The sequence below is a fragment of the Talpa europaea genome (assembly GCF_964194135.1).
Source record: "Talpa europaea genome assembly, chromosome: X".
Taxonomy (NCBI): domain Eukaryota; kingdom Metazoa; phylum Chordata; class Mammalia; order Eulipotyphla; family Talpidae; genus Talpa; species Talpa europaea.
Window position 1 is genome coordinate 56298710 of NC_140081.1, and position 14232 is coordinate 56312941.

Consider the following 14232-nt stretch of genomic DNA (forward strand, 5'->3'; position numbering starts at 1 on the left):
TAGATTCCTTTTATATCTTTATCTTGCCTGATTGCTCTATCTAGGACTTCCAGTAATTTGTTGAATAGTAGTGATAAAACTGGACATCCCTGTCTTGTGCTAGATCTCAGATGGAAAGCTTTCAGTTTTCACTATTAAGTAATATGTTGGCTGTGGGTTTGTCTTATATGGCTTTTACGGTGATGAATGTTCTGTCTATTCCAGTGTTTTAAGGTTTTTTAAATCATAAATGGATTCTGAATCTCATCAAATGCTTTCTCTTCAGCTATTCATATAATCATATGTTTTTCATTCTTATTGTTGATTTAATCAATTACATTCATTGATTTTCAGATGTTGAACCATCCCTTTGTCATTAAATGAATCCCATTTGTCATGATGTACAGTTCTTTTGATATATTGTTTGATTTGGTTTGCTAAAATTTTGTTGATAATTTTTGTATCTATGATCATCAGAGAAATTGATCTGTAATGCTCTTTGCTTGTATTCTCTTTGTCTGGTTTTGGTTTCAGAGTGATGTTGGCCTTATAAAAAAGTATATGGAATCTTCTCCTCTGTCTCAAGTTTTGGAAGAGTTTTGAGTAAAATATGTATTAGTTGATTTTTAAAGATTTGTTAGAACTCACTAGTGAAACCCTCTGGACCTCGATTTTTTGATTACTGTTTCAGTTCCCTTGCTTGTGGTTTGTCTGTTTAGGCTTTCTATTTCTTCCTGGCTGGGTCTTGAAGTGTTGTAGATTGCTAAGAATTTCTCCATTTCATCTGGATTTTTCAATTTGTTGATATAGTTGCTCCTAGTAACCTCATGATCTTTTGTATTTCTGAAATGCCTGTTGTGATTTTTCATCTTTTGTTTCTGCTTCCATTGATTTTTTATCCCTTTTTTCTTAGTGAGTCTTGCTAGAGGCATTTCTATTTTGTTGATTTTTTTACAGAACCAGCTTTGTATTTCATTGATGCCTTGTACTTTTTGATTTTTATCTCATTTGTTCTTGCTCTATTTTTTTTTTTTATTACTCCCTTCCTTCTACCGATGTTTCTAAAATCTTGATGTGAGAGGTAAAGTTGTTTACTTGAGCTCTTTCTTGTTTCTTGATGTGGGCCTAGGCTACTATATACTTTCCTCTTATTTCTGCTTTTGCTGTGTTCCATAGAGCCTGAAAGCTTGTTTATTTATTTTTGTTCATCTCTATATGTTTTTAAATTTCTTTTTTTTCCCTCATTTATCCAATAGGCTTTCAGAAGTGTGTTATTCAATGTCCATATATTAGACGTTTTCCTACTGTATTTTTGTGCTCAATTTCTAGTTTGGTGTCATTGCAGTTAGAGAAGATACTTGATAGGATTTTGATCTTTATGAATTTAATGATACTTTTTGGGTGACTGTAGGTGTAAAGGCTGGAATGGACACAGTGCAGGTTCTCTGATCCCATGCAGACTGGGTAAAGGAGGAGTCAGAGTCCTCAGTGGTTTTTTGCAGGTCTTTTATTGGGGTTCACCAGGCATATGGCAGGTAGGGGTGCTGGCTGGGGGGCTGGGAGGCTGGCAGGCCTGCCTGCCAGCCTCCCAGCCCCCAGCAAGTCTTCATTCTATCTGGGCTCTCTGGCGTACGTTCTGCTGCTTCTCGGCTTCTCTTTCGGCTTCTGTTTCGGCTTCTGCTGCTGCTGCTAGCGTCCCCGTGACGCCGCCCTTAAAAGCACAGTCTTAGCTCAGCTGAATCCCATCTACCTATGCCCACACCCTATTCCAGGTGCCCGCCATCAGGCATGCATTCAGGACAAGGATCCATCATCTATCCTGATGGCAGAAGGGCTGAAAAGCCTGATATTTTCTTTACCCTACAGTAGGGTATATGAATTAATCAGGATTTTTATGCCACTAGCCTCTGTGGCTATCACCTGTAACCTTGATCGTGTTAATGTAGAGGGCGCTTGGAAGCGTGGGCATGGGAAACACATGCCTGATTGTGGACACTTGGAGTATGGGTGTGTGCACATGCGGTCATGTGCAAGTATGCACACCTGAGCCTACTGGCTGGAATAAAAGCAGCAGCGTGGGCGGCAGTGAGAGTGCAAGTAACATGGCTACAGAAGAGACGAGACTATAAGACAACATGAGAGAGAAATGCTAGAGTGAGGCCAGAGAAAGAGCATAAAGATTCATGGGGGGTTGGGGGGGCTTGGTTGCCTGCCTGCCCGTAGAATAAGTTATTATCAGGACTTTCTGCCCTCCACCATTAGGATTAATGATGGATCCCGGTGGTCCTAAATGCATGCCTCATGGTGGACAGCTGGAGTGGGTTGTGGGCATACGTAGGTGGGTACACCTGGGCTGAGACTGGGCTTGTAAGGGCGGCGTCATGGGGATGCTAGCGGGAGAATGAAGGAGAAGCAGAAGAGAGAAGAGAAACAAGATAAAGAGAAATGAATGAGAGCAGAGAGAATGAGAGCAGAGCAGCAGAGAAGTAGAGACTAAGAGAACGGCAGGGAGTCCAGAAAGAGTGAAGATTCGCCACCGGCCCTGGGAGGCCAGGCCCTAGGGCCCCACTGCCTGCTGTGTACCTGGTAAATGCTCAATAAAAGACTGAAAAGCCACCAATGGCTCCAGGACTCTCCTTTACCCATCTGCTCGGATCATAGAGATCCTGCTCTGTGGCTTTCCTGTCACTACACTGCCTCTCAGCCTCCTAGCACTCCCTGCCTGGCCCATGCCTGCCTCTTTGCATGCCAGCCTCCCTGCCTGGTGTCCCTATGTACCTGGTTCCCTGAGAGCATTAAATCCTGAAAACCCCACTGAGGGCTCTGGGACTCTGTTTTATCCATTTGTCCAAATTGATAGTGAATGTGCCCTGTGCTTTCTGGTACTACAGTGACCAATCATGTAGACTATCTTGGAAATGTTCCATATTCACTTGAGAAGAATGTGTATTCAACTTTTTGCAGGTTTGGTGTCCTATAAATTTCCATTAAGCCCATATGGCCTTGAAGGGTAAGGAAAAAAATGTCAGGCTTTTCTGCCCTCCCGCCATGAGGATAGATGATGGATCCTTGCAGTCCTGAATGCATGCCTGATGGCGGGCACCTGGAATAGGGTGTGGGTCTAGGTAGATGGGATTCACCTGAGCTAAGACTGCTTTTAAGGGCGGCGTCACGTGGATGCCAGCAGAAGCTGAGAAGAGCAGAAGAAGCCAAAAAAGAAGCCGAGAGAGAAGCAAGAGAAGCAGAAGCTGAGAGAAGGCTGGAGAGCCCAGAGTGAAGACCTAGTGGAGGCTGGGAGGCCTGCCAGCCTCCCAGCGCCCCTGCCTGCTGTGTACTGGGTAAATCCCAATAAAAGACCTGCAAAAACCACTGAGGACTGACTCCTCCTTTATCTGGTCTGCTGGATCCTAGAAAACCTGCTCCAGGCCAATCCTGCCTGTACAGGCCTAAATCCTCATTTTAAGGTTATTGTTTCCTTGTTTAATTTCAGCCTAGTTTATCTGTCCATTGGTGAAACTGATGTATAGACATCCCTGATGGTTATTGTGTTGCTGCTAATGCCTGGTTTCAGATTTGATAATAATTGCCTTATGTCTTTTTATGCCCTTCATTTAGTACATATATATTGATGAGTGTTAAATCTTCCTGATATATTGTTCCCTTAATTATCATATAGTGTCTGTAGGGTCAGGGAGACCACAGAGCAGGTTTTCTATGATCCAGCAGACCGGGTAAAGGAGGAGTCAGAGTCCTCCATGGCTTTTTGCAGGCTTTTATTGGGGTTTACCAGGTACAGAGTAGGCAGGGGTACTGGGGGGCAGGGAGGCTGGCTAGGCCTCCCAACCCCCAGCAAGTCTTCACTCTATCTGGGCTCTCCGGCGTTCTTCCCTCTCCCCTACCTCTCTCCTACCTCTCTCCACTTCTGCTGCTGCTGGCATCCCCGTGACGCCACCCTTAAAAGTCCCGTCTCTCAGCCCAGGTGTACCCACTTCAGGTGCCCACCATCAGGCATGCATTCAGGACCACAGGGTTCCCTCATCTATCCTAATGGCGGGAGGGCAGAAAAGCCTGATAGCTTTTACCTACCCTACAGTGTCCATCTCTATCTGATTACTTTTTAAAGCTGAATATCTTATCTGCTGTAACTCTGATTGTCCCTGCAAAGGGTAAATTTTAAATTTTCTTTAATCTCATATTTCTCTTTTTTCTAAAGATTTATTTTATACAAGAACTGAGGTACAGGTCAGAAGCGCGGGAGGGTGAGAGAATTCACCAGAGCCAGAGCAGGGAGCAGAACAGGCAGACGGACTGAAGACACTGCTGAGAGGAGCAGCAGACGAGGCAGGAGAAGTCTGCTGCACCATGTGGGGTTCTCCCCAGCTAGCGGGAATCAAACCTGCGCTGCAGACGCTGCTGCGGACAGCTTCCTAGCGCAGCGCTCAACCGCTGTGCCACCAGGGAGGCCCTAATCTCATATTTCTTTTAGAAACAGGTTTACTTAAATTTCCATAGCATACTTATATGCTCATTAGGTGAATAAGCTATATTCTTATTATTAAAATCCACTTATCAGATTAGCTACCCAACATCCTGAGGAAATGAATGTCAACAGGTCTGAGGAGCATTTCTATGCTGTAAACCATGCACAGGAAATGCTACATAAAATGGAGAACTACCTGAAAGAAAAACAACTGTGTGATGTGCTACTAATTGCTGGACACCTTCGAATCCCAGCCCATCGGTAAGTATCCTTATTCAGATATACAGTTTTTTTTTTATTAGAATGTGTATCAATGAGAAAAAAAATCAGACTATTGATTACAAACTGGAAAATTAAGGCAAATATATTTTTTATCTTTACTGTTGATGAAACACTGGCATATGTGACCTAGTTCCTTGCGTGATGTATAGAAGAGTCAAACTTTAGAGTAATTGATGAAGAAACATAAGCCCTCTAAAATAAAGTCAATTACTTAATTTACTTTTCTAATTTCACTACACTTTACTGAACTGTAAAGAAATTAGCAGCAAGCAAGCGTACCAGTATAGCAAACGTATTGACTACATTTCATGCTTTTCAGTAAGATTATAAACTGAGTTAAGTTCCTATGAAACATTCCTATTTCCAGCTTGGTTCTCAGTGCAGTGTCTGATTATTTTGCTGCAATGTTTACAAATGATGTGCTTGAAGCCAAACAAGAAGAAGTCAAGATGGAAGGGGTTGATCCTAATGCACTTAATTCCTTAGTGCAGTATGCTTACACAGGTAAGTGCCTGGCATCTGTTAACCCATCCAATCTTCACAATAGCTATACACTATAGGACCCATATTATTAGTCATTATTATTATTTATCCCTACTGTACAAGTAAAGTGAAGGATAGACCAGTTAAGTAACTTTCCAAATGTAATAAGGGGAAAGGTGAGGATTTAATTTCAATGGAATAAAAGAGCTATAGGTAAATAATAGTCTATGAAATTATTTTGACCAGGAGAGAATAGAGTTCTTTCAACAAAATGATACAAAAGCACGTCTCACATTTGTAAATGTGGAGTTGGAATATTCTAATTTTCTGTTACTTTGAAATTGTAAAGTCATATTTAGTCAAATTATAAAACAAAAGGAGTAATGGGATGGGTATATGTGTACATATATACATTGTATATATGCAATTGATTTTTTCAAATTTTATTAAAATAACCCAAAAATATGTCTGTATATTTTTAAAGTGTACACAACATGATATGCTATACATGTGAAATGATTATCAAATTTTATTTATTTACCATTTGTTCACATAATTACATAATTTTGAAGTAGACCACACCTCAGCATATCCACATGCTTCACTCACCTTCCACCAAAGTTCTGGCACTAATACTTGCATATGACTCGCCTTTCCTTCTTCCATCCCCTCTCCTGTTAGCCACTATATTTTCCACAGGGTCAAAGAGTTCATTTTTGTTGTGCTTTGCCTGTTTTTTTTTGTTTTGTTTTGTTTGTTTTTGCTTATTTATTTTCCACAAATAAGTGAAACTACCCAGTTAATTCTTTCACTTTGTGATTTTTTTATTTAGATAATCAAATTTAAGTCCATTAATTTTGTCCCCCAAAGCACATCTTTTTAAATGGATGAGTACCATTTCATTCAGGATATATACTCCAATTTCTTGATATATATTTCTTCTATGGATGAGGATTAAGTTGTCTTGACTTTTGTGAATAATGCTGCTATGATATAGGGTATAAGTCTTTTTGTATTAGTGTTTTCATACTCTGAATTAGTCTTCCTTTTCTTCCAAGTCCTGAGCAATATTTGTAATCTCCTCTTTTTGATAATAGTCATACAAACAAGTGTGTGGCAATAATAGCTCATTGTGGTTTTGGATTTGTATTTCCCTAATGATTAGTGATGTTTCGAGTACCATTTCAGTTACTAATTAGCCACTTGCATTTTTCTTTAGAAATATAGTCAGTCCTTTGGGTAGATCCCTTACTAGGAATTGCCGGAACATATGGTAGCTCTACTTTTAGTAGATTAAGGAACTTCCAGACAGCTTTCCACAGTGGTTGGACCAGTTTGTACTCCCACCAGCAATATAAGAGAGTTCCTTTTTAACCGCATCCTCGCCAACATTTGCTGTTGCTTGTTTTTTTTGATATGTGCCATTCTTACTGATGTAAGGTGGTATCTCATTGCGGTTTTGATTTGCACATTTTTTCATATGCCTGTTGGCCATTTGCATTTCCTGTTTGAAGAAATGTCTTTTGAGTTCTTCTGCCCATTTCTTGACTGGATTGCTTATTTTATTTTTGTTGAGCCCTGTGAGTTCTTTGTGATCAGTCTCTTATCAGTTGAATGGAGTACAAAGATTTTTTCCCAATCAGTGGGCTATCTCTGTTTTGGATGGTTTCACTTATAACAGGAATATAGGGGAACCAAATAAGACATCAGTGTAAAAAAATGATAACAACAGTACCAAACGCAACAAAGTAAAAACAGACAATTGTAAACCAGAGACATAATGCAGGGGAGGAGGAAGGAGAGGGATCAGAGGGAGGGAGGGAGGAGCACAGGGGACTGTGGTGATGGTGCATGGGTGCCTTGGGGAAGGAAATTCTATGGGGACTACACCTGAGGGGGTGGGGGGGAAGCAAATATTTAAAAAAATTAAAAAATGATAAATGTTAAAATAAAAAAGAAAGCAATATAGTCTGGCTATCGCTCATTTTTTATTGTTTTAATGTATTTTATATTTTATTTTTATTGAAGTACCATTGTTTTACAACCTTGTTTGTGTTTGACAGTATAGCATATACCCCCTCAGGTGTAGCCACTGTAGTGCTCACACACCAAAACACCCATAGTTCTCTCAGTCCACTGTACTCTCTTTTCAACCCCCATTTCTCCCCTCTATCCCTCCTCCTCTGAAAGCCACAGACATCGGAAAACATACATATGTGATTGGAGACTTGAAAACACCCCACTCTCACCAATGGACAAATCAATGAAAGAAAAATAAATAGAATATAATTGCCCTAAACAAAGAACTAGACCACATGGATCTAATCGATATTTATACAGCACTGCACCCTCAAAAAGCCAAATATACCCCCCCAAAATACTCCCAAAATCTTATCTGATTTTGATTTGTATTTCTCTAATGATACAATATGAAGGCTGTGACTGTTGGCCTTCAATATTTCTTTTTGCTGAAGTGTCTGTTTAAATCCTCCACCTACTTTTTATTTGAGGTGTGTGTTTTATTCGTTGTTGTCATTGACTTGAATGAGTTTCTTATGTATTTTGATATCAACCCCTTATTTAATATATGGTTTGTAAATATATTTTCCTGTTCAGTTGCAGATGGCTGCCTTTTCATTTTAATGATGCCTTTTTTTGCTATATAGAAGTGTTTTTTTTTTTTACTTTGATATGGGACTTTTTGTTTTTATTCTTTTTTATTTCTTGCTGTTGGAGACAAATTTACAAACACATCACTAAAGTCAGTGTTAAAGAATTTATCACCTACATTTTCCTGTATGCATCTCATGATTTTTAAGTCTTACATTCAAGTATTTTGTATATTGAGTTAAATTTAGTATATGGTATAAGAGAGTGGTCTATTTTCATTCTTTCGCATGTGGCTGTCCAGTTTATCCAACATCACTTACTGAAGAGATCTTCTCTTTCTCCATTGTTTTTCTTAGTTCCGTTGTCATAAATTAGTTGTCCATATATTGTGGTTTTATTTCTGAGCTCTTTCTATACTATTCTATTTATCTGAGTGCTTGTTTTTATTCCAATGCCATACTGTTTGATACCTGCAGTTTTGTAGTATACCTGAAGTCAAAGGGCATGATACCTACATTTTTCTTTTTTTCAGGATTGTTTTTTTCAGGATTTGATGCCTTTTGTGATTCCATATAAATTTTAGGATATTTTGTTATATTTATGTGAATAATGCCTTCAGGATTGTAAAATAGGGATTCTCTGACTTTGTATTTTGCTTTAAGTAGAAAGACCATTTTGACATTATTGTTTATTCTGACCCATGAGCACAGACTGACTTTCCATTTATTTGTGTTTTCACTTTAATCACTGGAATCTTGTAGTTTTCAGTGTATAGTTTCAGTTTTCATGTCTTTGGTTAAATTGTTTCTTAGATACTTTATGCTTTTTGATGTGATCATAATTGTTTTCATGTAGAATGACAATATATTTTTGCATATTGATTTTGTAGCTTACACCTTTACTGCATTCCTTTATTATTTCAGTGTATTGGTGAGGTCCTTCAGGTTTTCTTTATATATAATATGTCATTTACATATAGTGACAGTTTTACTCCTTTCTAATCTGGGTAACTTTTTTTGTTTCTTGCCTAATCTCTCTGGCCAGCCCTTCTAATACTATGTTAAATAATAGTGGTGACAGTCAGCACCCTTGTCTTCTCCTGATGTTAGGGGGAAAGCCTTCTTTTTTTCCCCCACTGATTTTTCTCAATTAGTGACCCAGGCTAGCTACAGGTTTTACATATATTGCTTTTATTAAGTATTGTATTTTTCTTCTATCATCATTTTATTAAGAGTTTTTAATCATAAATGGATTTTTGCATGTTATCAAATCTTTCTTTTTGCATCTATTGATCATATGATTTGCATCTGTCATTTTGTCCATTTGATGAATCACATTGATAGATTTACATGTGCTGAAACATCTACATCCCTAGAATAATGTATTGCTGAATTCTGTTTGCTGCTAATTTTATGTTACATATTTTTACATCATTTTTCATTTTTGCACAATGTATATATTTTCATCTTGGTTATATATTGTTGGGGTTTTCTGTGTCTATATTCATCAGCAATATTAACCTGAAATTTTCTTTTTTTGTCATGTTTTGGTATCAGCATCATTTGGTCTCATAAAAGAAGTTAGGGAGCATTCCCTCCTCAATAATTTGGAAGAGTCTGAGAAGGAGGGGTATTACATCATCCTTGGATACTTGGCCAAAGGAAATGAATATTCTTAATAACCAGGTCAAGTTTCAATGTTTATAGCTGGTGAATCCTTAGATATGAATCTGAGAGTAATTCATACTTCAGTAGATCATGATATATGGATAGGGCTTCCTCATCAAAATCCAGGCAAAGAAGCAGTACTGGAATGTTTGCTGATGGACTGAACCTCTTCACAACATATTTTAGATGCCAAACGAAGTATGGAGAATTTCACAGTACATATTATCGTTTTCTCTGTGGTGATACAACCACATAAGTTCCATATGAAATTATTTTACAAGGCAAACATAAAGGGATAATGTACTCAGTTTATATAAGTGGTATGAAATATTTTTCATAACTTATAGTTTAGCAATAACAATAAAAAAGTAAAAATATAGCTTATCAAAATAACACACAATATTTGCAGTAATTATCAATAATGCTTTTTCTAAAAATGATAGTTATGGCAATATAAATTATTTAAATTGCTCTAATCTCATTTTAAATGTCAGAAATTGAAAGACAGATACTCATAATGTGCAATATAAAAGCAAAGAAACTAACAAAAAGCTACAAAAATGAATCTGAGAATCAGAAAAATATGGTGGTTTCTAGAGGAGAATGGAATGCTGATTAGGAGGAATTGGTAAAAGGGGGTCAGTTTGATAATGGTGAATGATACTAGCACTACGGTGGTGACTGCAGTGGGATATATACATATAGTGAGACGTTAAGTTGCACTCCCAAAACTTACATAGCATTGTAAACCAATGGTAAATCAATATTTTATTAAAAAATAATAAAAGAAATTCTTGGATATTTTGTAAATAGAATCTCTTTATGCCTAAAATAATCATACCATCATTTTTATGTTTTTTTAATGTTGAATTACATTTGTCAGTTGTTCACATGTCTGCATAAATTTGGGGTTACATTTTTACTTCTCCACCATGTGCAAATGCTTCACTCACCGTCCCTGACACCTCCTGTGACAATGCCTTTCCTCTTCCACTAGTCGCTTCTTCCTCCTCTGTTCCCTCTGGTAGCCAGTAACTTTTCATTAAGTTTTTTTTTTTTTTTTTGCTTACAAAACATTTTATCATGGTAAAGTATACACAAACTATTTTTTTAATATTTATACATACAAGAACTGGGGTACAGGCCAGAGGTGTGGGAGGTGAGAGGATTCACCAGAGAGAGAGTGGGGAGCACAATAGGCAGATTGACTGAAATACACTGCTGAGGGGAGCAGCGGGTGAGACAGAAGAGGTCTGCTGCGCCATGTGGGTCACTCCCTGGCCAGGGATTGAACTCATGCAGCAGTGGCTGCAGACAGCCTCATAGTTGTGTCTTAACCCTTTGTGCCACCAGGGAGGCCATGCCCTGCCCGAACTATTTTAAGTTGCCAAACAGTGTGAATGGTTTGATAATTTTTTTTTTTTTTTGGAGCGGGCATTGGTAGAGCGGGCAGAGTATGAAAGTATGTTTGTAAAGATTTGAACCTGCAATATAACTCCCAGAGCAGATAGAAAGATGTAAGATTTCATTTTGTTGTATTTTGCCTGTGTGTGTGTGTGTGTGTGTGTGTGTGTGTGTATGTATGTATAGTTATATTCCACAGATAAATGAAACCATCCAGCATTTTACATTTTCTGATGTTTATCACTTAGAATAATCACCTCCAGTTCCATCCATTTTGTTGCAAAAGATTTTTATAATAGCTGAGTTGTATTTAATTTGATATTGTATTTTATTTGATTCCAATTTCTGGAATCTGCTGATGGGCATTTAGATTGATTCCATGGCTTGGTAATTGTTGAAAGTTTACTTTTGGACTCTTGGAAACATTTTTTTTTTTGAAACAGAATCAGACATCAATTCCAGGCATAGTATTTTTGAAAGGTCATTCCTATCTGGTAACAAAAGCACATGTAAAGAAATGTACATATAAGGGCCTCCCCTGGTGGCGCAGCGGTTAAGTGCTGGGCTGCAAAGCTGCCCACAGCCTCTGCAGCACCGGTTAGATCCCTGGCTGCTGGCAAGGGTCCCACATGGCGAGCAGACCTCTCCTGTCCTGCCTGCTACTCCCGTCAGCAGTGTATTTCGGTCCTTCTACCTGCTCTGCGCTCTTCTCTGGCTCTGGTGAATTCTCTCGCCCTCCGGCGCTTCTGACTGTACCGAGTGCTTGTATAAATAAATAAATCTTTAAAAAAAATAGAAATGTACATATAAGCTCTCTGTTCTTCTTTACCAAGGTGTTTTCCCACACAAATAAGTTATCTGTATGGTCAATTGCATGATGTTTATTTATATAATATGACATAATGCTCCTTAAGTTATAATGTAGGCAGTTTTTCATATAAGATATAGATGAAGATCTAAGATGATAAAGAAATATCAAGCTTTTGATTTTTGCAATGATGTTTGTCACTGTTTATTTACTACAGTTGTTTTTGATAATCTATTTTAGCTTCCTTCAGCTGTCTTATTAGTGCTTATACATATTCCTTTGCATAAGTTACTCAAGGTATTTCCTTACTTGTTAATGCAAACTAGAAAAGATAGCTGTACTGAGAGAAATTGAAAAAATTCATTTAGCTATCATATTTGTACCTTAATTTATGGGACATATAATCATCCTTTACTTTTTCAAACCATATAGGCATCCTGCAATTGAAAGAAGATACTATTGAAAATTTGCTGGCTGCAGCTTGTCTCTTACAGCTGACTCAGGTCATTGAAGTTTGCTCCAATTTTCTCATAAAGCAGCTCCATCCTTCAAACTGCCTAGGGATTCGATCATTTGGAGATGCCCAGGGCTGTACCGAGCTCCTGAATGTGGCACATAAATACACAATGGTAAAATAATTGCTTCAAATTAAGTTGCATTAATACTATGTTAACACAATACTTAGCTAATTCATTTGTTTACTGATATGTGTGCATGTGTATAATCTTTTCAAAATTAAGATTATAATGTTGGGGTAAAATTAAAAAGCAATATAAATTACACAGTTTGCAAATGTCTTGCATGTAATAGATAAAAAGTATTTGTCTGATTGAGCTGTACTTAAGATTCTTATTTTTGAAACTAAAATGGTTAAATTAAATCTCAAAGCTTGAAAAAAATGAAAATACTTTCAAAAATTAAAATCTACAAATACATACTTCAAGTAGAATCCTCAGTTTTAAGAAAATAAGATTTTCCTCGTGTTTTTAAGCATTAAAATGTGAGTTTGTAAAATTATAGAACTTATAATTTTTAATGAAATTTAAATATTCAATAGGAAATCAATATTAACTAGAACTTAAGAACTATCAAAATTAGTAAGTCTATTGAATGGATCTTTTGTCTTAAAAATATGCATTTTGGTTTAAAAAATTTGAAATTTAATCCTTAACTAAAAATCTCTTTCAATTCTATTCATTATTATAATAAATTAAACTTGTTCATATGTGTTCATTCTTTAAAAGTTGCATGTGATAAGATTAGCTCTACTCAATCCAGTAAAAATGACATGAAATATAGATTATGTGTAGGGAGGCAAGAAAACATAGATGGAGGCTAATAAATAAATGCTATTTATTAATGCTGATAATTCTCTGTTACAATGAAAACAAACTTTTTAACCTCATAAGCAAGGAACAAAACATTAGAAACCCCATCAAAAGATAAATATTTCAAGAAAAGAAAATTTCTCTAGTTTTTAAGGCTTAAAATAAAAAGCAAGTATGTAAAAGTGAATGATATGATAAAGAATCACATTTAAAAGTAATAAATAAGTCGTCTACAATTTTAGGATTGATATACATAGAAACATTTTTCTAATGTTGTCTGTGGATCTTAATGTTTTCAAATTTCTAACATTTTAATTCTCTACAAAGTTGTTGTAGAACTATCTCCTTCTCTTCCCATCCCAGATCATTGTTTAAAATTGAAGTTTCAAACATATTCCTGAAACAAACCTTGATGTTGATAATTACATCTTATTGGATTTTCATTTTAGCATAATGGCATTTACTTATGTTTTTTATATTCCTCTGACTTAAATACAGATGCCATATAATCTATAGGGATAACAGTTATATAGTTGAAAGGTTTATCCTACCACAAAAGCCAAACATAAAAACTTCCTGTTTAATTAGATTCTTGAACTAAATATTAACAGTTTCCTGTCTGGTATCTTACGCTTGCAGACAAAACATTCTGATAAACAGCTTGAATTATTTTTGTTGCTCAAAACGCACATGCCTTCCTTTTCCTAGTAAGTGCCTTAAGCTGAGTGTTAAAGCAGGATGTGCATCAAAGGGTAATACTCTCTCCTTTAATCACCTTTTTTTCCCAAGTTATTTTAGCATCTATTATAAATACAATTAATAACTAAAGACCATAGTATAAAAATGCTAATGATTTTATAGAAATAAAAACTGATAGTATAAAAATGCAAAAGATTGTATAAAATGCAAATGATAGTATAAAATGCAAATGATTTTAAAGTCTACAAATAATGCTAAACTCTAAGAATTCAGGTACAGTTATATTAATCATAAAGTGAATAAAACAGACTGCCCTCTCTGATGTGATTGGGCTTCATCCAGAAACTCCCTCACAGACACTTTAGAATAAAGTGTGACAAAAACACTGGACACTCTGTGGCTCAATTTGGCATATAAAAGTAACTATCATAATCAAATAAATAGTGCTATTCAGTGAAACATTCTGCAAACATGCTATATTCATTTAATAAA

General features: G+C 36.6%; 1 protein-coding gene across 1 annotated transcript in view; it reads left to right on the forward strand.

Moving 5' to 3' along the window:
- Nucleotides 1-14232, forward strand: part of KLHL4 (kelch like family member 4) — a gene marked incomplete at both ends in the record, with an annotated part of 59345 nt that overhangs the window by 11487 nt on the left and 33626 nt on the right. Inside the window, 3 exons of the mRNA XM_084258709.1 lie at nt 4553-4720; nt 5109-5245; nt 12146-12342. Of these exons, the coding sequence (XP_084114835.1) occupies nt 4553-4720; nt 5109-5245; nt 12146-12342 (502 nt within the window). The remainder of the gene's footprint in view (nt 1-4552; nt 4721-5108; nt 5246-12145; nt 12343-14232) is intronic.